The 26,881-nt window shown below is 42.2% G+C and overlaps 1 protein-coding gene across 1 annotated transcript in view; it reads left to right on the forward strand.

Moving 5' to 3' along the window:
• The window catches only part of csf1a (colony stimulating factor 1a (macrophage)), a 42,419-nt gene extending 15,770 nt beyond the window's left edge, over nt 1-26,649 (forward strand). The window contains exons 3-5 of the mRNA XM_047025990.1: nt 127-189; nt 22,798-22,968; nt 26,352-26,649. Of these exons, the coding sequence (XP_046881946.1) occupies nt 127-189; nt 22,798-22,968; nt 26,352-26,552 (435 nt within the window). The 3' untranslated portion in view covers nt 26,553-26,649. The remainder of the gene's footprint in view (nt 1-126; nt 190-22,797; nt 22,969-26,351) is intronic.
• The last annotated feature ends 232 nt before the right edge of the window (nt 26,650-26,881 follow it).

Raw genomic sequence — 26,881 nt, forward strand, 5'->3', positions numbered from 1 at the left:
AATTGGGTTTCAACAAAAAACTGGAGATAAGAATTATGGGTACATTGTATTGCATTTCATGTCAGATATTCAACATGCTGACAGTAGCATTAAAGTAATTCCTGGATTATGTCTCATGTTATTTAGATTGATAACCAGTTGGAAAATGGTTGTCGAATAAGATATCTATTCACAGAGCGTCAGAGTTTGGTAAGTAGTTAACATTGTCCTTTAGTCCTTCTATATAAATTAAATTAAGCAAACATTTTACAACAAGTGTCAACATGGATTTTACAGTGTCCCTCAGGTCCACCAATCAGATGTTTATTCAGCCTAAACCCACAGACAAAACTCATAGTTTGTTAATTAGTTCACATAAATAAGGACACCTGAATAAACAGGAAGTCTGTTTGAGAGGAGCTCTAGACTGGAAGACCAAGCCTGCCATATTTAGAAAATTAAAATTAACTAAATATATCACTAAATATATTTATACATACAAATAAGTTCATTATGCATTAATCAATGTTACTTATGTATTGATTAATTTATATTTGTATTAATTTCCTTCAACATTTCTTTCTTTCTTTGTGCTTAAGATAATAAATTGATGAATCAGATTATCTAACACTTGATTGACTTGATTACTATGGCTGAATATTTGCACTTAAGGACAAGGAAATACAGGCATAAATACATACAGAAATTAATAAATACAGAAATAAATGTATCTTTAAATATTGTTACATAGAAGTGTTTATGCATATGCATCCTTCATCATTTAATTCCGTATTTATTTAATTGTTTTCCTTATCCTTAAGATAGCTAGCGGCAAGGTGCATATTCACATATAAGGCGCAGTGTTTGCGTCTTATGTAGTAAGTCTACGAGAGACACATATTTTGCACAAGATGAGAAAACTTGTATATTTTATATATATAGTAAAAAAATATTAAATATTATCCAGGCTAAAAGCAACAATGTTGGCACTGCCAAAGGCAGGGTGGATAGCTGAAATAATAGCAGACTGTGAATGCATGAGTGAATGTATCATTGCCCATCATTAAGGCATTAGTAGGCCTAGACTTGACCATAATTACAATTGTGTATTCCATTAAATTAATGTGTTACTTGTGTGTACTCTTATGGCATGTAAGACATTCTTAGCATTATTCTTTGAGCTGCACAATGATTCACAGGGCTCCAGACTAACATTTTTTACTAGGAGCACTGTAGCCCCTAACTGAAAATCTTAGGGGCACAGGCAGAAAGTTTAGGGGCGGACACCTCAAATCAACCTGCAAAGCAATAATAATTTCAAGTTCAAGTCTTTTATTTGTCAGATAAATAAAAATAATTCACATCCCATTTGAAATGTATTACTGATAAATGCTTTGGTAACAAATAAACAGTGATGGGCAGTAATGAATCCAATTACTTTTTTCAAGTAACGAGTAAGGGATTACAATTGCAAAAACACTAATTAGATTACTGTTACTTTCCCAAAAGCACACTGTGTTACTAAACCGTGATTTTGTTTGTGAGTGTCTCATGACAATCACGTATTGGTGCGACGTCAGTGCGTGTGTAGATCAACAAAAGATAACATGGCAGGGACGTGCACAGCCATCCCATCCCTGAGCCTCTCTCTTCTCTACAGAGCACACAATAATGTAAGACTAGACATAATGTAGCGACGTTAGCCTGCTGCTGCTACATAGGTTAGCTTTGGTTCATGTAACGTAGCATGATTATATGTCAATATAAGGCAATGTAGCGCGACGTGATGCAAACGTTACAAGCTGATGCTGCACATTATTGGAGACCAGTGTTGGGGTAGTTACTCAAAAAAAGTAATAGATTACACTTTACTTGTTACTTTTTTAGTAATGCTTTATTTACTAGATTACTCATTGCTGAAAGTAACTAGTTACATTACTAGTTACATTACTTTTGGATTACTCCATAACATCACCTGAGATGCACTTGCCAAATAACTATATGTACCATTTGTATGCCCAAATCAACTCTAATTCTTATTATAATGAGGACATACACAATATCTCTCTTTCATGCTTTTTAATAGCACAAAGCTGACAAAAAAGTTGTGAACATCAGCCTAAAAGTTGTCAAGCATAACAAGGCTACAGCACTGGCAGTAAGCAAAATGTCTCAAGATAAAATAATGCTTAAAACTTTAAATGGCAACATCTCTGCTTTGGTAACCTGCTGTTGAACGTCAAGTCGTGGCTGCTTGGGTTGTGTCGGCAACAACGGCAACTGCAACCTTTTATCAGCATCAGTGGTGTCAGTCAGGGTCTGGGGATCTTTAGCTACTCGTCTTGAGTTAGCATGTTGCCGTTGAAGATGCTTTAACAGATTAGAGGTTGTGTTGCAGCGGTGGAGAGGTGTTTTTGGCCTGGGCACAATGTACGTTTTTGTCCTTTCATGCAACTAATACGAAGTAATGTGCATACCTCCATCACTCAAAAGACGTCCTAAGCGGCTCAACGTAGCAACGTAATATGTTGTTGAAGATGAATTCAACCCAAGCGCTCTTTGGTGACGTGGTTGATTTAAAAAAAATGTGGGCGGGGCTAAATTGGGCTGGCAGCCAGGTTAGCAGATTGCAGTAATGCAAGTAACGCAAGACCTTTTTGTGTTAACTTCAGTAATCGCATTACAGTTACCATCAACAGTAATGCGTTACATTACTGTGTTACAGACAAATGTAATCTGATTACAGTAACACGTTACTTTAACTTTGTAACGCGTTACCCCCAACACTGTTGGAGACACAAGTGGATATATGTTTTACTATTCACAAGGCATTTGTCATTATGTCCATTACTTCAAAAAGTCACGTTAAAGTGGAAGGGTTTCCCTCTCGAGCTGCACTCGCAGTGCACCGGCGTGAGAATACTGTAGCGATCTCAGTCACTACGCAGAGAGGTTTTCTGTCATGATAACTTTATTGCTTAACATCAATGGCAAGTGAATCACTGTGACTGCTTATCACAAATGAAGAAGCTCATCAACCGGAAACGCGTCACACAGACATCACAATGAACATTACCCTTTTCGAACGAACGAGGCCCGGGCTCACTGCGAGCATGCATGCACGGCGCCCTTCCGACGCCCTCACCTATCTCGCGCGGTGTTGCGCTGGGCTTTGAATACAACATCAAGAGATCTTTATTACAGTAAATGTTTTTGGCCTTCCATGGCAAACATCACTCTTTGTCGATCACTTATTCCTTTGTTATATTTATCTCCCAGTTAACAGTTCCTTACAGACAAAACGATCAAGAGCTCTCTTCTCGCTCTCGCTCTATTCCACTCGTTATCTCTAGGACAGAACAACGCACCTATTGGTTTTTGAGAGAGAGTGAGCCTAAACAGCTGAACACTTCCCGGGGACTCACCACGGTTCCAGGCGTGTGGCACTTTGCGAATCTCCCGGATCCGGCGAGGGGCACACAAGGGAGGACGGACAACGACTTGTCTTTTATTTATTTATTTATTTTTGTCAGGATATATGAAAATAATTCACTAAAACTGTTAATAGAGTAAGACTTCGAGAGCTATATCCTGACTATCGGACTGAATTAATCTGTGAGCCCCCCATATGGGGCAGCACTCGAAGTGCTCTCTTCTCTTGCTCTCGTCTCTGAAGTCTCGTGTTCTCTTGTTCAAATAGACATACAAATCATTTTATATGCTTCAATACTGATGACAAATTTAACTTTTGACTGCAGGCAGTTTTAAGAAGTCATACGCAAACAGTGTCTAGCTGTCATACAGAGGCCTCCTGAAACTTTCCGAAAGACGTTTTAACACATCTTATCTTAGATGCACATCAGCAAGCAGTTGCTAATTCACAACAAAATGGAAAAGAGTTCTTAAAAATATTGCAAGCTTTTGCTAATCCATCCTGTCTTAATACACATATGGAAGCAAGTTCTATGCAACTCCTATGCAAATAAACATTTTATCTAGTAAGCATTTCTATTCATTATTTCTCCAAGGTGCATTCAAACGAAGGAGCCTTAAGGATCCTTTGACACCCTGAACAAATCAACACATACAGGACGCTACATTACCCCCCCACTAAAAAGTCCCTCGTTCCGAGGGAACAAACAAAGTCTGCATAACGCTGGGACCGTCTCCTAGGCCTTTGTGGACGTGAGATGGGGGGTAACAGGCTTAACCCAAGGACAGGGGAAGTGGCCGGAGACCCGGGTGACACAGGGACAGAGTCAGGGTTTGGACACCGCCCCTTCTTTTTTTGTGGGCTGTACACCCAAACAAGCTCTCCAGTCTGGAAATGCCTACCCCGTGCCCGCACGTCATAATTGCACTTTTGCCTTAAACCAGCACTTTCCTACTGCACCCGGGCAAACGCATGGGCAGACTCAAGCCTGTCCTGGAGCCTCCTAGCATATTCAGGGCCTGGAGAAACAACAGGGGCGTCTGGAGGCCGCCCAAACGCCAGCTCTGCTGGTGTGCGGAGCTCCCTCCCTGGCACGAGGAGTGCTGGGGAACACCTGGTCGACTCCTGGACTGCAGACCGGCACGCCATGAGCACCAGCGGCAGATGCTCATCCCAGTCTCGCTGATGCTCCGATGTCAGTATGGCCAGCTGCTGACCCAGTGTGCGGTGAAGCCTCTCCATGAGTTCGTCACTTTGAGACCATAACGGGGTGGTGTGTGTCTTCTGTATGCCCAGGCGGCTGCACATGGCAGCAAATACTCGGGACACAACATTTCTCCCCTGGTCACTGTGCATTGTGTCAGGCATCCCAAACCGGCTGAGTATGCCTCCAAGCAGGGCATCTGCCACAGTCTCTGCTTCCTGGTCTGGGAGGGCATAGGCCTCAGGCCACTTTGTGAAATAGTCAATAACAGAGAGGATGTAGACATTACCCTTGTTTGTGCGGGGAAGCGGGCGTATCACATTTACAGCCACTCTGTCCATGTGGGCCCCCACTAGATGCTGCTGCAGCTGGCCATGTGACCGACCTGTTGGGCCTTTCCGCACAGTGCGTAAGTTACAACAGCTGCAGAAGTCTTCTACGTCCCGCCGAAAGTGGCCCCAATAGAATCCTTGATGGAGGCGGCGGAGCGTTTTTGTCACACCAAAGTGGCCTGACCCCGAGGCTCCGTGCATGCCCTGCAGTACAGCTGTCCTCAAGCCCTTGGGGACCCCCAGCTGCCAAGCTCCTCCCCTGTAGCAGGCTCTTTCCACACCCTCTGCAGCACCCCATCGATCAGACGCAGCGAGGCGAACTTTGACCACAGTCCCTTGGTGGCCTTTGAGAGTCTTGCCACATCTTCCCATGGCGGCCTCTGCTGTGACTCCACCCACTGATGGACAGGGTGTAGGTCGGGGTCGAGTTCCTGCTGTTGCCTCCATTCCCCCATGCTCACCATCTGCAGCTCTCGGCAGTCAACCACTCCTGCCAGCCGCACTGCCTTCTGCTGCTGCTCCTCCTCACACAGTTCATGCTCTCGACTCTCCCTCCGTTCACAGTGGTGGCACCCGTCTGCAGCACACGGGTGACGGGAGAGGGTGTCTGCATTGCTGTGTTGAGCTCCTGCCCTGTGCACCACTGTGAAGTTATAGGCCTGGAGCTCCTCCAACCACCTAGCGACCTGCCCCTCCGGCTCCCTGAATGAGGTAATATTGGCACCACTGCCAACTTCCAAGAGCTCTCGCCGGGTCACGCAGTAGCGCTTCTCAGCCTTGTTGAACACCCGGCTGAAATACGCCACCACCCTCTCCCTGTCTGCACCCACCTGAGACAGCACTCCTCCAGCACCCACCCCACTGGCATCACTGTCCATCATAAAAGGGAGAGAGGGGTCAGCTGGAGCCAGCACATGGGCATCGCTGAGGGCCCGGCGCAGCTGGTCGAACGCCCCCTGGCATGCATCTGTTCAGACAAACTCTCTGTCTTTATGCAACAACTGGAATAGAGGAGCAGTTATGCACAAAAACCCTGTACAAACCTCCGGTAGTATGAGGCAAAATCCAAGAAAGAAGGCTGGCAAAAAGTAGCAAACCAAATTAATGTAGAGTAGCCTACTGACCACACGTTTAATCTTTAAGCTAGGCCTATGTTTTTTATTTTCATTTATCATCTTTAAATCATATGATGTGGTTTCAACAAATTAATTATGTAAATGACACCCTCACAAAAAAATGGTAGGCTATCCTCTCAAAAAGTATAGCCTATCTATCACGCAATGAGCAATTAATTTGGTTTCATGTTAAATTCTGCTAATTATTCTTGCACCTTCGGCATCAGGTTCCTGTAGTAATAACGGACAAGACATGTCTGTGACAGACTTCCTGTATCACCTCTGCTTGTAAAGCCTCAATCTAATCGTGTTTACATAAAATAAACCTGCTCCCGAGCAGGTTTAAGCTTACGGACCTGTTGCTATGACAGCAAGTCCAGGATGAGTTTCGAAGAACCGAAGATAATGACAAATCATCAACAATCAAATCCAGCTAACTAAGTTAGCGACGTAAAGAGAACGGGCCCCAGCACGCGCCATAACGACAACAGAGCCACATCAAGATGTCGTCCAGATAAACCAGGCACTCCTGGTGTGGGATACCAGTCAACACCTGATCCATCAGTCTGGCGAAGGATGCAGGGGCATTGCACAAGCCAAAACTGAGGACCTTAAACTGCCAGAGCCCACTTCCAGTGCAAATGGCAGTCTTTGTTCGGGCAGATGGAGAGGCATCTGGTAATAGCCAGAGCGGAGGTCCAGTGAGGAAAACTAGGCCAGTTCAGAGACTCATCCATGTGGGGTAGTGGATATGAGTCTTTCCTAGTTACCCCATTCAGTGGCCTGTAATCAGAGCAGAGGTGCCATTCACCATTCTTTTTGGGGACCATGACCACTGCAGCTGCCCAGGGGCTATCTGATGGCTCGATGATGCCTGCTTGCAGCATGCTCCCGACAGCTTTGTCACACGCCCCTTGCCGTGCCAGCGGAAGCTGGCGGGGATGGCACTTTATTGGGCAGGCGTCTCCGGTGTCAATCTCATGCTCCACCAGCTGTGTTCGCAGAACGTCATCCTCCCTCAGTGCAAAGCTGTCTTTAAACTCCACTCACAGCCGCCGCAACAGCTCCTGCTGTTGTGAGTCCAGGTCATCACAGTTCTCCATCCAGATTTTCGAGATGGCAGACCGCGTTGCCTTCTCCTCCGTCTGGGGCAGCAGGGCCGGAGACGAGCAGCCCATGCTGTTGGGGGCTGGCACTGCCAGCAGGGGGGAGAGGAGTTGGGTGCTGTCACCTCTGTCTCCAGCTGAGAGGGAGGCAACTGAACATCAATGCTGTGGGTGTGGAGTGGTGGTCTGTTAGGGAAACACACACCCTGATGCCGTGAGGGGTCTTGGGGAAAGTGGGTGTGGCCCGCTCTGCGGTGCCAACTTCTCGTGCCGGCAAAGTAGTGGGTGCAGCAACTTGTGGTGTCACGGCCGACAACGCGATGACAGGCCAGTCCTGAAACCTCAGCGTGCCTCTGCCCAGGTCCAGCTGACAGCCCGTGGCCTTCAAGAAATCCACTCCCAGTATGCACGGGTCCTGCACGCTTGCCACCCACACTGGGCGGCAGACAGATTTTCCCCCCAGTCAGTGTCATTGTGCCCCTGCCTTTCATGGGTGCCAGCCCGCCCATGACTGTGCGCAGCTGCACAGTGGTGGCGTCTAACTGGGTCCAGCCTGGCACCACATCAGGTCTTACCAGCGTCACAGTGGACCCCGTGTCCACCAGAGCAGAGCAGGGAACCCCCTCTACAGTCACTGAGACGTCACAAAAGTCCCCAACACAAGTCTCTGTGGGGATGTTGTCGTCTGCTTCTGGGGGGAGTGGGCCCCGACTCCCCCGTCAGTGCTGTCTGGCCCTTCCTGCAGACGACGAAGAGCAAGAGGCTGCAGCTGGGGTCCGCACAGCCTCCCCTTTGCGGACCGTGCATCGTTTCCCGGGCCCTTGGGTGCTTTTGGGCACTGCCTGAGGAGATGACCAGGCTGGCCACACCCCCAATACACCCTGTGTGCAGGGTACGGGTTGACTGGGTAGACATAGCCCGTATCCGTTCCATCAGCTCAGATGCCCATGCCGATTTCTCCAGGCCAGCATTGGTGCCCACTGCCACTCTTGTTATTAGCAAGCTCCCACTCTGGCTACCTACAGCTGGCGCACCCCACACAAACTCCCTCCCCACTGCCAACTCCAATGGCAGTCCGATCGTTCACCTCCCAAATGTGTCTTCGGATCAATGTTTCGTTCTTCTGACAACCGGGTCTTGGGATTAATGATTCGCTTGGGGGAGCATAGAGCATCTTGGGATTAATGATTCGTTCTTCTGCCGGGTATGAGTCTTTGGATACATTTTCACGTGACCTGCATAGGCTCAGTACTAGTAACCAGAGGAAACAGAAAAAAAATTGTTCATTTTGACTGGGTCTTCGGATACGGATCTGTGGATTATTTTTCACATGACCTGCATAGGCTCAGAAGAGGAAAAATAAAGGATTTGTTTACCTCGTTCACTTTTGCGTGACTAGATTAGTAAGACGTGAATGACATTTGTTTCCAAGTGATAGGTTTAGTTATTTTAACTTTTTTTTTTTTTATTATCGGCCACGAGAACATGAACGAATCGCTCTCTGAGACTACTCGTTACTCCCGAGCAGTGTTGGGGTAGTTACTCAGAAAAAGTAACTAGTTACAAGTTACTAGTTACTTCTGAAAATTGTAACTAGATTACTTTACTAGTTACTGCATTTGAAAAGTAACTTCACTACTAGTTACTTTACTGTCAAATGTTTTAAGCAAATGTCAAAATTTACCGCAAAGATACATGGACAAACATCATGGCCCTTTCATCACTTCATTTTTCAATTAAGCAATAAGGTACGAGAGGCAGTACTTAATCGTCCATAAGGTACGGGTTCCAGGGTGTTGTTAGGCCCGACGCGCAGCAGACACATAGTGTATTGTAATTGTAAACATGTAAAACAAAATGGCATATAAAACTCAGCCATTCACTTTAACGAATATTAAGCCTGTCCACACTATCTGACCAAAGAAATATGCCTCACTTTAGAATCTCATTGAGTTGACAGCAGTCTGGACTCATCTGGACATAAAGTGCATTTTACTGTAATATTTTTGTCCTTTCGAGCAACAAAGTTAAAATAATGAGAATATCGCCACTGGCTGAACCCTCCTGTCTCCGTCTCATCCATTTTCCCGCTTTCCTACTTCCCTTCCCTACTTCTAAAAAGCGCTGTTTGCTTACTTTATTTTATAATTTAGCTTAGTCTTTCCTTAAAAATGTGTTGAAGAAAGGGTTTTAGTCAGCCTCTTCATTAACGGAAAGACTAATTTAAAATATAAAGTAAAGTAAGCAAACAGCGCTTGAAGAAGGCCTCTGGCCTTCTTGAGTATTGTCTGCTGTTTTATACTTGTAGTCCACTGCATCTTGGACACAAATATTGTAGTTAAAATATAGCTGCAAGCAGCGATGCGGGTTCCTCCGGAAAAAGTGCAAAATATTATAAAAATGTACATTGTAGAAGGTCAAGAGTTGGACAACAAGAGAGCAAAACTACTCCATGTATGGCCAACTACAATAGGCTGAATGGGGATTTGAACTCATGAGCATAAGGTTTGAAGGCAGCTTCTCTATCCTCTCTGCTACACACCAACTGTTGAGAATATATGAGTATAAAGGGCAGAATTTTAGCTTTGGTCAGCTTTGGGACAAAGGTTAAGAAGCGGTTGACATTTTAAAGTGGAATTGCATGAAATTGCGCATGGTATTTCATAATGATGTCATCCTGTTTAACTAAAAAGATATTCAAATTTAAGACAGGCTAAAAGACTGTGGCTGGATTCAAACCTACAAACTTATACTTTGCAGGTCACTGTCCCAGTCCATTGAGCTAATCTCAGTGTTGAATATTGTCATGTTCAGTTATTGTATACAAAAGTAAGCTCTTTCTTAAGAGTTTTTAGATTCAGCCAAAGTTTAAACTACTCAATTCAATCATATTTTGACATACCAAGGTGAAATTGTTGATGGTACTTAAGAGTGATGTCATCTTGAACCCGATAAGGTTTGAAAACCATCAGTCAAAATGATATTGTATTTATTGACACAAAGATATTGAGGCAATGAGTACATTTACATAAATACACCCCTTTCAGCCATTCTGTATTGCATTTCATATTCCATTTCACCCTATACAAAGACACATCTGCCCACACACAACTTCCATCCATGCTGTTTCCCTCTCTCCCAGCGCAAGTGACGCCAAAGCAGAAATGCTGTAGCGGACGCATGTGGTTTAGATGTCGACCAAAAATTGCCTCCCTCAATCAAAACACGTTGATCACAACACTGTTTCCAGAATTTCTCAAAGATGGCTTTAAAACTGCTCTCCAGAACCACAGTCAATTTACAATCAAGAATAGCCTCATTGGCAATAGGTCTATTGCACAGCCCACGATCAACTCCTTGCAAGTATTAATATACAATGGCCGACTTTCACTTCCGATTAAACCACACAACATGCACTCTCAGGGTGACCAACAAGATTATTTTAACTAACAAACAACAATATTACAATCATCTAACTGAACAAATGCAACAACTTAAATCCCTTGCATAGTTGTTGTAACCAAACTATTTTCCACAAGTCTTGGCGTTTTTTGAAATGCCGCACTGGATGCTGGGTACCCAGGAGCGCTGACGCTGATTATCTAGCTGTGTTCCGACTGCGTAATATGACGAGATGCTAGTGACGCGCTACGGTCTCGGAGTCTCCTGAAATGGAACGCGTCTTTCTGCCTTGAAGCTGCGTGCGTATCATCATCAAGACCCCATGTATATGTCAAGATAACATCCAAGGTTTAAAAGACAACCTTTGCCTAACTGACATGCACCAACTTAGAGAACAGAGTTTCAACATCCATTTACACATTTAGTCTCTATTTTTTACTCTACTCTTAAGGTATAACTATGTTTGACTTAATGTCTGCACCTCTCTGTCACCAACTGTCTCTGGAGTGGGGGGTGGGGGCTTCATAGGGTGTCTACAGGTGTAAACAGGTTAAATTTAAGACCGTAACCTCTTAAGACCTTTTAATACCACTTCCAAATGAAATTAAAGACCAAACTACGATGGAAATACAAATCAAAAGTGGAAATATACAGTAATCTTTCCAAACACTGATGTCTGTTCAATATGAACAGTATTGTAAAATGACAACAATCGGTTGAGTTTAAGAACATAGACTAAATCCCCCCTATTTTGACGATCTGAAACACAAGTATCTAAACGCAAAGCGCAAGTAACTTTGTGGGCGTGACTTCAGCTTGGTTGTTATTTTGCCGGCGGGATAAATGACTTTGCGCCTGGCGCAAATCTAAAAAGGGTTGGTCTGAAGTAACTACATTACTAATGGGTGTGGTTTGGGTGTAACGTGCAATAAACCAATCAGAGCATCATCTCGCATTCCCTTTAAGAGCAGCGCTTGTTCCATGGCAAATTGCTATTATAACGGCGGATTTGCCAGGCGCACGCCAGCGGTTCACAGCCGAGGAGACCGACATTCTCGTCAGGGCCGTTAAAGATAGAGAAGTGACATTGTATGGGAAAGGTAGAGCAGTTTTCTCATAGCACTAAGTTGCCCACTCATGGTGCTCATTCAAATAATTATTCTTATTTTTACATATATTTAATTTTTAAATTTTTTAGTTCTTAGAATTAGTTTAACTAATGTACTTTTGTACTTAATGTGTACCTGTATATGTTTATTGTTTGCACCTTCCTGCCACAGTAAATTGCGTATTTTTGTAACATAGGCTAGATGGCGAATAAACCGAATTCTGATTCTGATGGGCATGGGAGAAGAAACCTAACTAAATTAGCTTTGGTTAAACATTTATGGGAGGAAATTGCCACAGTTGTTACAAATCAAGTTCACATAGGCCTATACATAGACATTTCTTATGAAAATATTTTTATAATCATTGAAGAAATATAACACACCATAAATCAAAACAATGTAACGTAGCTTCGCAGATAGAAGACCCTGGCCTCACCAGCAGTGGGCACGGACCAAGCTTGCGCCCTTAAAATAGCATCTCAATAATGCGCCATTGACTTTAGACCACGTTTATCCTGGTCAGTAGTGGAATTGTTTTTCGGAAACTGCAAGATAGCACCAGGGAACGTTTGCGCCAGAACACGCCTCCTTTTTCGCTGAACCGCCCACGGGAGCGCAAAGTCATTTCGACGTGCGTCTGTGGACGGAAAAGTCGGCTTTGCGTCGAGTGCAAACTAGGAATGACACTTGCGTCGTTGACTAAGTCATTTGCGCTGGGTGCAAGATAGGTCCCAATGTGTGTAATTCAAAAGGATAACACAAAAATGAATTGCTGTCCTAAATTATATTTGTTATTACACAATGGTGGAGCAGAAACTAGCAATTCCATGAATCCCATGGAAACAAAGGCAAATGTGTGAGATGAACTGAAATCATCCAAGAAGCAGTCTTTTATTCAGATGAATAATCATTGGACTCAGGTCAAAGGTCTATTACTTGAACTGGTTTCATCACTTGAGACACTAAAAGTCAGCAGCTTGGCATGCTGAGACATGGAAAGGATTAAACATTTAGAGTTTCATCAATGTAAAAAATGCTGGTTTGTCCTTTTTCATCAATGTCCTCAAAAAAGCAGTCTGCAGAGCTACTGTGTCTGTGGGGTGACTGTCTGTCTCTGGGCTGCTGGCAGGCAGGGCCAAGCAGAGCCTGCAGGCAGTCAGGCCAGGCCTGCTGGATGAAGCTGTCCTGGGGTCAGGGCTGAAGAGAAGCTGTCCAGTTAGAGGGGGGTAGTCCAGCAAGGGATCTGTTTTTCTCTCAGCATCCTCTGTTGAACTCTGTTGAGCGGGCCTCTGCATGACCCTCCAGACCTGTAAAAGTGAAGAAAGGATCCATGTCAGTTGTGAAAAATGAAGCTTTTTACATCTACACTTGACATAAACTACAGTTGACAGTGAAATGCAGAGGCATTACTTGAACTTGAATCCAAATGTGTTGAACTGATGGAGACCCGGCCATGCAAAGTCACTCAAAACATTTTGCTCGATTCCAGGCTCTGGCAAGAGTATTTAGCTCTAAACTGGTCAATATACACATCTGATCAAAGACCAGGGGGGTATTCCAAGTAGCGGGTTTAATGAAAACTTTGAGTTGTTTAACCCTGAAAATAGGCATACTCCGAGTTCCGCGTTCCAGAAAGAGAGGTAACGAAACCTTTTGGTAAGTTTCAATGGTATCTTACTCCTTGAAACTAACCTGCTCGATAGCAGGTTATCCATGCCAAACTCTGGTTTCAACCGATCCGCCCCCACTTTCTTAGCCTGATAGCGTTGGCAGACACGGCATATCATTTCCTGGTTCAGCCGAGCGATCTCGAACAAAAATTAAATCGCTTAGTTATACGCCGGGAGATGATTTTAAGACTGCGGTTTGATGTACTTTAATTCCCTGATAAATACCTAAGTTAACGTCACCGTTTCCTGTCACAATCTGTAATTTATTTTAGCAACATTCTCAGCCTTTGGGTCTTCATCGATAGTGTTACTCGCCGTGGATTTGCACTCAGAATTGACCACATACCTTTTGCCACTGAAATAAAGAAAAATAATTGAAATTATATTTGGTCTTCTTTATTGCCTACAAATAGAAATCCAACAATGACTAGCCTATTTCTATCGACTATTGTTCCTACAATTTACATGATTCATATGATTCCTACAATTTACATGATGTAGGCTACCGTCCTGTAACTGTTATTTCAGAAAATCTATTTCAACATTGTTGGGGGTCGATATATTGGCCAAACAACCGAAACTAATTCCCCTATGGTTTGAAGGAAGATGGGAAACTGAACAGTGTATTAACATTAACCAAATAATGCCAATACCAATGGAATTACAGGTATTTGACTCTTTGGGTTAAATCAGAGCAAGAATGGTCAAATGAAGGTTAAATAATATAATCATTTGATCATATTGCAAATGAATGCAATCAACTCTTATGCCTACTCTACCATGATTATTGTAAACCAGAGATAGAAAGCATGAGGTGAGGAAGAAGGAGTAGGCCTAGGCCAAGCCAGAGCTGAAGAGAAGGTCTCAGGAGATCAAGAATCCACAGAACAATGCTTAACAATTCAAGAACAACTACAATCACACCAGAATCTTGACCCTTACTCATCAACATGTCTAGCAATGCTACAGTAAGTTACAAAGATGTGAGAGCCATCAAGTTGAGACTCCATCCAGTAACTCCATATTTTACCATATGAGAGGTGGGGGCAGGTGGATATATGTACAACATCTCTTGGTCAAAATAGAAAATTCAACAAATTCAACAATTAATATTAATGTAGGTAATTGTTCCTACAATTAAAATCACCTGTAACTAGGAAAATGCATCCTCCCGTAACTATTGTTCCAGTAAATCTTTTTGGAGATTAGCCTTTATTCTTCTACCTTAAGTAGGCCTACACCATCTCTTGGTCAGTTTTTGGCACTTTCTTCACAAGGTGCAATTTGTACAACTCATTTACTTGTAACTGGGTATACATGAGATTACATTAGCTACATTTCACAGTTCCACATGCAAAATTCACTTGCCATTAAATGAACATCTCACTGTATACAGCATCCATGCTCTGTTCAACAGGATCAGAATGTGCAAATCGTTTTTTGAATATTAATTATTCTCACAATGTCAGTGTAACTGACAATTCTGTACAAGCCTGTAAATAAAAGTAGATGTTGTACCAGTAGCTACATAAATAATTCTCTGCATCCATTTCTGCGGCAGCAGTCAATGTCTCTTCGTCATCTTAATCATCATCATCATCTTTTGATGAAAAACATTCTGTTGGGGGAAACTGCTACTACAAATTGAAATAGGCACCAATTGATATTTACTTAGTATCATGTCGAATATGATTAAAACTAAGGTGACGTCGAGGCTACAATCACAAGCGTATAGCCTAAGCAAAATGCGTTACCGGTTCGTAGTATGTTTTTACATTTAATAAAACATTGAACACTTTTTATCGTGTAATATTAACAAACAGTGAGGTTAAATGTTCAATTTATGGACTGGCTATTGCCTTCAAATATATGCATTGACTCGGCAGCAATTGTCTCCCACGCCACTTGTTTATGCTGCTACAGCCGTGTTGCTTTTTTCCTGGAATATGTGCTCGACCATAAACACGAAATACAACTTTTATCTAAAGTTTGGTGGAGTATGCTACGTTTTTTTTGTCGTGTGCCATGGTGGATCCTAGAATCGGAGCTCCATTGATGTTGGCTTTCAATAGTTCTCATGCCCGCGCTTAACTCTGAGTTGACGTACTCCGAGTTGAGTTAACAAACTCATATCAGCTTTTTTGGAACCGAATTTTCGGAGTTTCCCATGTTAGACTAACTCAACTCTGAGTTCAGGGTTAATCTTAGAGTTTGTTAAACCCGCTACCTGGAATACCCCCCTGCTCGACCGTTGCCTGTAAACAGTGATTCTGACTGTCAGAGACTTTTAAACAGGCTGACCGAGTGAAATAAGCCTGGCTAACGTAGGTTGCTTTATTAGGAAAATAACAAATGAAATAGGCTTGTTTTGAAAGATCCTATATACTGGCTATCTTCAGCAGACTCTTGTCTACAAAAAGCAGCCCTCCCTGACGTTTTAGGACTAGAATTTAGTGAATTACGATATTGTTTACACACTGCCAGTGAGCGAGCCGAGTCTGTCACTGAGGCTAAGTCAAAACAATGTACCCCCGGGATGCAGTCTCACTCCACTTGCAAGTTTTCCACAAATCACAAAAATAATCAGAGCATCTGGCTAACAGCACCAGTCCCACATCTCCTAAAGGCTGCCCTCTTCGAAATTTTTGGTGTCGACCGAACTGTGAAATGGTGAACTTATGAACATGACGCAACCAAAACATGGCTGCCACCTAAGCCTATGCGGTCTCCCTGGTGCATGGGCTTATTACAAAGACTTTCACGACCCAAATCTAAATTCTGAGCCGACAGGTCTTTGGGAAATTGCTGGTTCTCCTAAAAGCTTCTCTCCTCTACCTTTTTGATGAATCAGCCGAGATGCTACATGATTCACTAATTTCACAGAGGGAAAAAGCTAGCTACTTTTCGAGTTCGGTTTTCCGTCACTTCAAACTCTAAAGGTCTCAAAGTGCTCAAACCTTCACCATAATTCAAGAGTAGTGTACTTTCACGAACCCAATCATTGATTCTAGCTTAAAATGTGTAAAAATAGGACTTACCGAGCGTGGCTGCCTCCAACACGGCTATCAGGCGATTCTAGTTGAAAACAATAATGGCCGCCGAAAAATAATTTATATTCGTAACGGCGAGCTGCGATTGGAAGCGAAATGAAACAGGAGCTAAAGACCAAGGCAACGACGCATAGATAAACAACGTGATAGAGACGTTCTAGCATGCAAATTGGAGCTTGGATTATAAGTGAAAAATACCACCCCCAAAAATTTCCAACCATAGGACTTTGTTGAGAAAGCGATTTCGAGTGGAACTGCGATCTCAGATTTTTTTTAAATTTAGGTTGTGAAAGTCTTTGTAATTTGACCGAGTGCGGGTTGCCCGTGAGACCGCCTAGTCTTTTAGGGGGCAGCCATGCTAGAAAGCGTCATAGTAGTATTTTCGTAATTTTATAGTTCAATTTTACACGAAAAAAAACTGAAAGAGGGAAATGTTATGACGATATGACTATTGTGAAAACAGCCAGGTGGTGAGATTTGAATGTAGGTTGCTGTAAAAATGTTGTTTGCAACGTGAGAGCCCAGTCAGCCTCCATTGACGATTGCGGCAGAAACAACAGTGTGAGAGTTGTCAACGAGTGTTGACACTCGTCGACAACAGTGTTGTCAATCTGCGTCTGATGATTATTTTCTTAATTTTGTACCAGGGTCAATTCTACATCAAAATGGAGAGCAGTGTTTTAAAGATATGGCGATTGCGAAGACAGCCAGCGGGCAGGGGCGGATTAAGGTTGTCAGGGGCCCCTAGGCTGCTCTTTGAGTGAGCCCTCCCCCCCTCTTAAATATTGTGCTTTACTAGAAATGGTCCACATGCAAGTAAGGTGAACCGACATACACATACATTGAGACAGTCAACTCTACAATGTTTTCTTTACATTCATACAGTGCTAGAATCAGCCCTAACGCGTGAATTCTAAATATTTCCGACGCGTCCACCAGAGTGAAATATATGCAAAGAACGTATATATTCAATATACCTAAGTGGAAAGAATACCAGATATAACCCTTGGCCTCCACAGCCTCAAAACAATTACTATGAACGGAATGTAACTATGAACAGCAAAGCAACAGAATACCCTGCATTCAGAGTTCAACTGCAAGCTGGTAATCGCTTTTAGCTTTATTAACCAAAAGGTAGGCAACAGCATCTGCATCAGTGCAGAACACCATGTTTTACTGAGGCAAAATCACAACATTAGTGGTGGAAGAAATATTCAGATCATTAAAAGTACTAATCCAACTCTCCCAAATTTACTGAAATATTATCGATGGCCGATGCTAGCTTGCAGTCCTCCTGCTGTGGATCTGGTCTTCGACTGGATGAAGATTCAGCAGACCTGAAGTATCCATTCAATTTCAGGATTTGTTTCAGGATATCTTGGTCACGTTGTTCTTTTAACCTTTGTATTTTGCGTTTTTGTGCTCCACTTTAATACTTTTTTTCGGTCATTCTGCCACTATGCCATCTAGCAATAGCAGTGAGTAAGCAGCAGCTGATTGGACAGATGTGACCCAAATCACATCTACCCAATCACTTGCTTATTAAAAAAGAAAAAGTTTCTTAGGGGCCAATTAGGGTCTTTATTTTGTTCCCGCTGAAGTACATTTAAAATATTAAAAATGTATCCGGCCAATCCGGGGCCCCCTGCACACGTGGGGCCCCTAGGCTGCAGCCTAGGCAAGCCTGTGCATTAATCCGCGCCTGCCAGCGGGTCAGCATTTTTTTGTGATTTGTGGAATCGCCCACTGGCCGTATGTAGTTGTAGGCTACTGCCTTCAATGCCACAGCTATGGCTAAACTTTATTATGTAAAAAAAAACGTTCTCATTTTCGGCGCTTTTTTTAATTCAACCTTTATTTAACCAGAAAGTCCCATTGAGATTAAAAATCTATTTTTTGAGGGAGACCTGGCCAAGACAGGCAGCAGCATAAAAAAACACAGTGTTACAGACAGAAAACACAGAACAAGACAAGTTAAAAGAAGCTAAGAGCTAAGAAACAGTGACGTAGAATTAATTTAAGAAACATTTACATTTTTGGGAATCTGCCTCTATTTCTTTCATTCGAGATTTAAAAGTAGTCAGTGATATTAGTTCCCTGAGCTTTAAAACATTCTGCAACACATTCCATGATGAGGGGGCAGAGTACCCTAAAGCCCCTTTTCCCATTTCCGTTCTGGAATTTGGAACAGTGAGCATAAAAAAGTCCAGAGATCGCAAAGAATATTGTCCAACACTTCTCTGGTTGATGCAAACACACAGGTAGTTAGGGAGCAGACCAAGGATTGCCTTATAAATAAGGGTGTACCAATGAGAGAGCCTACGGGTGGCCAAAGCAGGCCATCCTACCCGAGAGTATAACTCACAGTGGTGAGTCAGAGCCTTACAGTTTGTAATGAACCGCAATGAAGCATGGTAAGCTGCGTCCACCCTACGAAGACAGTTAGCAGAGGCATGCATATAAAGAAAATCACCATAGTCGCTTTTTTACATTATTGGAAAAGCACATCTTATTTCGAAAATAAAAACCCAGTTTTAACCTCAACTTTTTTCACCAGGTACTGTACATGTGGCTGAAAGGTGAGGGAGTCATCAATCAGAATACCCAAATATTTATAAGAGTCAACGACCTCTATTTCACTCCCTTCAAGAGTGACCACCAAAGGGATATTCTGTGGCCTACTCTGACTGTTTGAAAACAACACAAGTTTAGTCTTATCTGCATTTAAAACAAGTTTCAGTTGAAAAAGGGTATCTTGAACAACTTTAAAAGCATTTTGCAGGAGATCGATTGCCTGCACGAGAGTTGACGCACAGCAATATATCACAGTGTCATCCGCATAAAAGTGACAGTTAGCGTCCACCACATTTTGGCCCAGATTATTTATATAAATAGTAAATAAAAGTGGACCTAATACCGATCCTTGTGGCAGACCTTGTTTGGTTGCTTGCTTTCAAACAATCAGTGAAGTGTGGCTAGCAACAGCAGCTAGCTTGCCTCTAGCAAACTTCTTTTGAATTATCCGTGTCGCCCTAAATTAATGTCAAACGTATTTACATTTTGGGGGGCATGTTTTCAGTTAACAGATGGTACTGTTTGAATAGCAATTCCATCTGAAATACTAAAATAGTGACGTTGTTACAGTAGCTTGTTCCACAGGGGGTTCGCTTGTTTCAAAGGCGGTTCGCTTTTTTTAAAGGGTGTTCTTTATGAATTATGCAATATGAGTAGGCTAAATGCTTGAAAATATCACTAGAAGGGAAAACGGACCCACCTGCAACCGACCTAAGCAAGCACACCCTACAATTTCCCCAGAAATTGGACCCTCTCTAGTTGATTTAGTGACACAAAGATATTGAGGCAATGTGGACATTTACATAAATACACCCCGTTCAGCCATTTTGTATAGCATTTCTTATGACATTTACATTTAGTCATTTAGCAGACACTCTTATCCAGAGTGACAGTAAGTACAGGGACATTCCCCCGAGGCAAGTAGGGTGAAGTGCCTTGCCCAAGGACACAACGTCATTTTGCACGGCCGGGAATCAAACCAGCAACCTTCAGATTACTAGCCCAATTCCCTAACCGCTCAGCCACCTGACTCCCCAATTTGACTAATTTGACCATTTATAAAAACATGTATTCTACACATCTGTAATAAATTTCAAGTCGATTAGATCTAGAAGGGAGGAGAAGGGTTTTGAAGGTTGTACAAAATTTGGACAGTACAGCAAAATCTATCACGGCGGACCTTATGGGTTCTTGAGGCTTTTTTGTTCCCCATGAGAAATAAGGCATTTATACCAATTTTCAGGCATTTTGGAGTAATGGGGCGCTGGGGAAATCACGTAGACCTTGGGCGTGTTTTATAGCGCCACATATGGGCGTACATGGGCCACTAGCCGTCTGGGAGTAATGAGTGACCTGTTGTATCATTGGGCCAAATTGGAAAAAATCGGGTCCAGGACATTTTGAGCTATTGAGCCATAAAACGGAGAAGAAGAAAAATAATAATAATAGGAATACTAACAAAAACAATAGGTTCCCTCCCACCGGAGGAACCCTAAATTTAGCTGCAAGCAGCGATGCGGGTTCTTCCGCAAAATATAGAAAAAATGTACATTGTAGACACGCCATGATTGACGTGAACGATAGGCTACGTAGGTCGAGGTCCTTTTTTAGACCTTTAGTTACTTCATTGATTAAAAAACAGACACCCATAAACACATGTAAATTTACTTTTTTTGACATTGTTTTAAATAAATAACCCACTATTAAACAATACATAACCCAGTAGTCGAACTTTTTAACATTGTTGTATCGGGGAAAATGGAGTGGAATGGAATTTGTGGTGGAGACGTCTACCTCCCCCTCAGATTCAGCTATGGCTACAGTCAGTGGCTAGCGCCACCGGTACCCCTAGCAAGAATAGGAAGCTATTCTCCGAGAAACAAATCCCTGTTGTGTACGACACAGTAAGATGAGAGATAGCTGAGTCATTGAGAAAAACCTTAAAGTAGGAGGTATGAGTTAAATTTAGTGTGTGAGGTGTTATGACAGTGTTTACAGCAGCTTGTGACTGTCAGTAATAGTTGACCCTTTTTACATTCAGAGAACACATACAACAGGAAAAAAAGACTGGTTTAAGGCAAGGTCCAGGCCTGATTTGATTTTATCTTTTGTCAGAGACTTAGTTTAATATGTGAAGTAAAACCTTCACTTTTTTAGTTAATTCATGATTTGCTGTCTGACAAAGAAATGAATGTATCGCATTAGTAGTTGCTTTTATGCATCTTTAATGTATTGGATCATTGGCAGTGCATCGAGATGTGTATCGCATCGTCCTCAGTGATGGAGATGCACATCCCTACTCCACACCATTGTCGAACGACCATGCCAATAAATATAGTCTTCTCCACAGGTCCAGTGGCTGTTTGAAGGGCAGGGGCAGAAAAATTACTGCATGGGGCCCCACCAGTGTAACAATGGGAATGGGTCAAAACCCCTAGTGCCGTCAAAGCCTCACTTTGGGAAAGCATGCCCTAGTGGGCACATTGTAGGGGAGACTGTAGGGCACAGCATCTAATTTTCTCTTCTGGAAAGGCCAACATTTGAGGACACTTATGTAGGGGCAGCAGAAAGAGCACTTCAAAACAGCACCCTTTCCATTGGAATGAAGGGCATGGGCACATCCAAGTTTGGACAATTATTAGGGCACCTTATAGAGCACTGCATCAGATTTTCTCCACTAAAAGGGCATTCATTAAGACATTTTTTATATTTTTTTGTACAGAAGGCAAACCATTTATTACATTAAGGGGACATCCTGTTCACTCAAGCATATTTCCCAATGTAAATGACAGCCAATAGGGCTCTTGATCTCATTTTTGCCACTCTACAGGGCATTTTAGAAACACTTTTGAAACCATGGGGGCAGGCAGTCAACCCCTGTCTTCCAGTGGGCCTGGATACACACATGTAGACAACAGTCTATTGCACCTACAACATGGTGAAGCCTGAAGGAGAGGATTAAGGAGAGGATTAAGTCATACAGAGGCTTATCAACCTGTAGGCAACTTTAAACAATGACTGTCACATACCTGCAATTGAATAGAAAGTATCCTTGATTTTTTGTGTTTCAAGATGACCTGGTAAACTCAGAGCCCACCCAATACTTCTGCAAGTGTAGCCTTTTTTATCGACCATGTCACCGGCCCAGCCCACTGGGAATCTTCTTTCATCTTTCTCCCGATCAGCCACTCCGTGCTTACCATTTTGGGAAAATATAAAATCTCTTCTCTTACTCCAAGTAACATGAAGGTTAACATGAAGGTTAAGGACTTCTCTGAACTATTTAGGTTTGGGGGTTGAAAGGATGCAGATTTCTGACCCTCTGACCAAAGGAATGTAACCTTTATGTACCCTAACTAATGGGAACTAGACTAGAACCACAGTCCTTGTGATGTCACACATATTCTCTGTCCTCGTAAATAAGTTTGTGTAGGACTGCTATTTGGTTAGAGAACCAACATGACACCTCCTTTCCATGCATGAACATTCCAATTCCATATAAAATCATCTTCCTATTGCATCCTATAAGCCAAGTGATAATTACTGACACCATCAATGACACATGTGATCCACACTTTTATTTATATTTGTATTGTATTCATATTGCATTAATTGTAGAGGTTAGAGCCTTTTATACATACAATTAAATAAGTATGCATTTTGGTTCTATTAATCTCAATTACTGTAATATAATTTAGATGTTAATGGTCTTACATATGGTTGGTCAATGTGTATATTCTTCTGTACACATTTTATGTTTATAGTCTTTCTGATAATGTTATAGAAGCTATGGAAGTAGTATTTGCATTTATCTCTGTTCCAGAGTAAAGTCTGTTACATCAAAGCAGTCTTTCCACAAATCCTGGAGCTTCTTAATACCCAGTTCCAGTATGGCAAGAGGTCAGACAATAGACGCTATGTCAACGTCCTTAAGAACATCATCTTTGACCTCTATTCTCAACGATGTATACCGGAGATCAATGAAGAGTTTGAGGTGAGCACAGTTACTGTCCAACGTGAGACATGAACATTGGTCATAAACTAATTTGATAAGCAATAATAGTTACTAGTTACATTTTTTTTGTTTCTCTGTATTTGTTTGTAAATGCCTACTGAACGTTGCTTAAGGCCCCGTCACACCATAACGTTCTGGTCAACGTTCTTTGAACATTTTAATCGTTCAATTTCGAGCGTTCTAGGGCGAGGTGGACACATCTGGCGTGTGACTAACGTGTGACTAACGCATAACTAGCGTGGGACTGACGCATGACTAGCGTGGAACTGACGCATGAGGAGCGTGTAACAACAACCAAGTAACGCTAGGGTAACGACTGATTAACGATAGCCAAACACGAGCAGCGTTAGTCAAACGTTCCACAAACACTCTTCAGCGTTATCCAGCATTTAAAATTAAACGTTGAAGAACGCTGGGCTCCATGAAACTTTTGTGCATGTTCAAAACCTTTTTGGGGGACCAGCGTTCTCCGCCGATCACCAACGATTACCAGCGTCACCAGCGTCCACACAACGCTCTTCTGGCGCTATGTGACCATGGACGATTACCAATGTTTCCTCTATCATGGAACGTTAACCAGAACGTTATGGTGTTACAGGGCCTTAACAGGCTAAGTAAGGGCTATGTTCCGCCTCAGTAAATATGAATTTGCAACAGCTAGAAGATAACAGGTTTTATTTCTAATATAGAATTGAGTACTTTATTTATCCCTGGGGGGAATGTTTTATGTCATTAAAAGCATCTCATTGAATACAATTAAAAGAAATGAAATGTAAGGCATGAAGAAGCATTTCAAAGTGTCCAAGAAAGATGCAAAAAAATTACTGTGGTAAAGTTAGTTTGAAGTTTGATATTCAACAGATATTTGGATTGCCAGTGCTGTCTTGTCTTATCTTGTCAACTTTACTATGCATCAGCCTTTACAACCAGCCATCTAGCCAATGCAAATATTTAGGGACCATCAGTAAACTACTGCAGATGTAGGCTAAGTAGGCTTATGTCTCAGATGATTATCATTTGTTGTGGGTTCATACACTATTCTCCACTCTTTTCAATGCACTTTTTTATTAACTTTTTTATTGTAGGCGTACAGAGTATGTTACATTCTTTCAGCAGTCAGTTATAGGCTACTCAAGAAGGGGGGCACAGTTTATTTTACTTATATTAAATATGCATTTATTTTAAGTATATACATGGGTGAACTAATATGTGCTAATATGTGCTTTGTTGGTATGTCTGCTGGAATGTAAAACATTTAATAATGGAATTTTTCTTTGAAAAAAAAGACAAAAGGTAAAAAGCACATTTAGGCTATAAATTAATGCAATGTAAAAAATATTGGCATAAAGAAAAACAGTATTCAAGCTTTTGCCAAGTGTTTCATTATGTTCAGTTTCAGCCAATAATTTTCATGTCGATGCATCTCAAAACAATACCATGCACAATGGTACAAATAAAGTTGTTATATAATTAGGGCTGTGAAAAATAAAACGTTATGATTAAATTACAGGATTAATTCGTTATTTTTGTTAATGCATTTAACGTAATATACCCACAATTCCACCCAATCTGCAACTTCTGGATAAGAAGTTGGTGTTCCAAAAAAACTAAGATGGAACATCCAATAAAACCAAAGTGATATGCACACTCAGCGGGAAGACGTTATCGCTCTGGAAAAGAGCGTCTGCTAAATGACTGAATGCTAAATGACTGAATGTTATCGTTTCACCAAAGCAATACCAGCCTAAAGTAACCTATACCACCTCAACGCGAAGCATGCATTGGTCGGCGAGGGGAGTTCAAGTTGAATGCGCCAAACCACCGTCACTGAACAGCATAGGGCCCTCACTAAGTCTGCCTGTGACAAGATGACTAGCACAGTTGCCAAATGTATTGCAAAAAGCTGTGGACCGCAACTCGCAAAACTTTGTTGAACCCCTCGTCCTCAACAATATCAACATTTTGTTGAACCCCTCGTCCTCAACAATATTAATCGGTCTACAGCTTTTTGCAATACATTTGGCAACTGTGCTAGTCAGAAAAATGGGTGACTCGAGCATCAAAGTACTGCAAAATCAAAGATGCACACCAATGACAAAAATTCGGTAAATCGGTAATATGTAATTAATCATGATTAATCCACAGAAACCTGTGATTAATTCGATTAAACATTTTAATCATTTCACAGCCCTATATATAATATAAACATTATAAACAGTAGTCCTAGGCATGCCTAGGTAGTGCAAAACGTGTCCACGCTTTGCAACCCAATGGTGTCCATAAAACATCTATTAGTATGCCATAAAATACCACCCTTAGGGCAGATTTGGGTTTAGTGTCTTGCCAGTCAGGGGATGCATACAGCCTGAATGCATCCTCATGAATCCTTCTGTTTATTCGTATTAGCTCACCCATATATTCCTCTGCTGGTCTCCTTTAAACCGTTTAATTGCCCAAGAGTCTACGCAATTTAAGATGGAATTTAAGATGGTGCTTAAATTAGATTAGAGTTGGTAAAGGTCAGAAATCAGGCTGGTGCCTTGATGGTCTCTGCAAAGAGATCCTTGTGACATTGGTTGTTAATTTTATGATGGCCCCTGTTCAGAAGTTGGTCTCTTTTAGATAAGTTGTATTGGAACTTGCACAGCTTAAATACTCTGGTGCTATTATCTGTAGAGTAAGCAGCCCCATTATTGTCCATTATTCTGTTCATTCTTTAAAGAAGATATGCAGCAGCAACAAAAGAAAGTAACTCATTGATATGTACACGCCTTATATTGCTGCATGTAAATACGCTCTCAAACCGTATGTGTAGCATCTGCCTTCCGCAGCGTCAAATTTGACATTTCTCCATTGAAAATGGTTGGGTGGACAATAATGGGACCCCCTGGCTAAAATTAGGAAAATAACATTTCTAGGCATATCTATTTTGGATTTTCAAACCGGAATGTTATAATATAGTTGTGTATCTATATATTAAAGTACAATGCTGGGACATTACTTTTTAAATTTGTATTATATCAACATTTTCGTAAAATTTCTAACGAGCGTTGAGAGCTAGGTGGACGACAATGGGACCCCTTACGCCACTTTAAATTAATGTTATTTTGTAAGTGGTTGCTTTCTACTTGCAGATTACCAACTGCTCACATTGATTTGCAACTGCTCCTTATGAAGTTGATTCAAATGAAATTGGTTTACTCAGTGTCACTGATTAGATTTGTGCAAATGCCGCTAATGTTTCAGAGAACCAGTTAATAATTGTTACATTTACTGATTGAATCCTGGCAATTGATGGTCTGATCATCCTTGCTCCCCATAAGAGCGTTAAGTATCTCCAGTTGGTCTCCTCTCGTTGGCAGGATAGCCCAGTGAAGTTTGTTAGGGTGCACAGCACCTCCCCCAAAGAGGCTCTGCGGACAGTAAAGGGCGTGTTCCAGATGTACATGGCAGTGCTGAAGGAGAGCCACAGGGCCGTGGACTGGAACTGTGAGGAAGAGTATGCTGAAGACTACCCACAATCCACCACAGGTATGAGGAATGTATTTAGTGATGTCATTTAGAGGTTGAAACTAAAGGTTCATGCCTGTCAGACTCTTTTCTGTACTGTCGGCTAGGGAGGTGCTTCTCCCTCACCGAGGCCGATGATATACAAATTTCAATGCCAAGATCCAGTACATTAAATGTACATATTGTAGGGCTGTATTGGCAGACACCTGAATGATACAGCCCCTTTGTCACTGTTCACTCAGACACATGTCTGGGACAGTCGTTGATTTGCACAAAAGGGACTGTAATGTTAAAATGACAATCACACTTTAATGACACACCTCTGGAGAGGTGGCCTCAACAGTTGAAGATGAACCGAGGAAGACTGAAATTAACATTAAAA

This window comes from Hypomesus transpacificus, chromosome 9, assembly GCF_021917145.1.
Source record: "Hypomesus transpacificus isolate Combined female chromosome 9, fHypTra1, whole genome shotgun sequence".
NCBI classification, from domain to species: Eukaryota; Metazoa; Chordata; class Actinopteri; order Osmeriformes; family Osmeridae; genus Hypomesus; species Hypomesus transpacificus.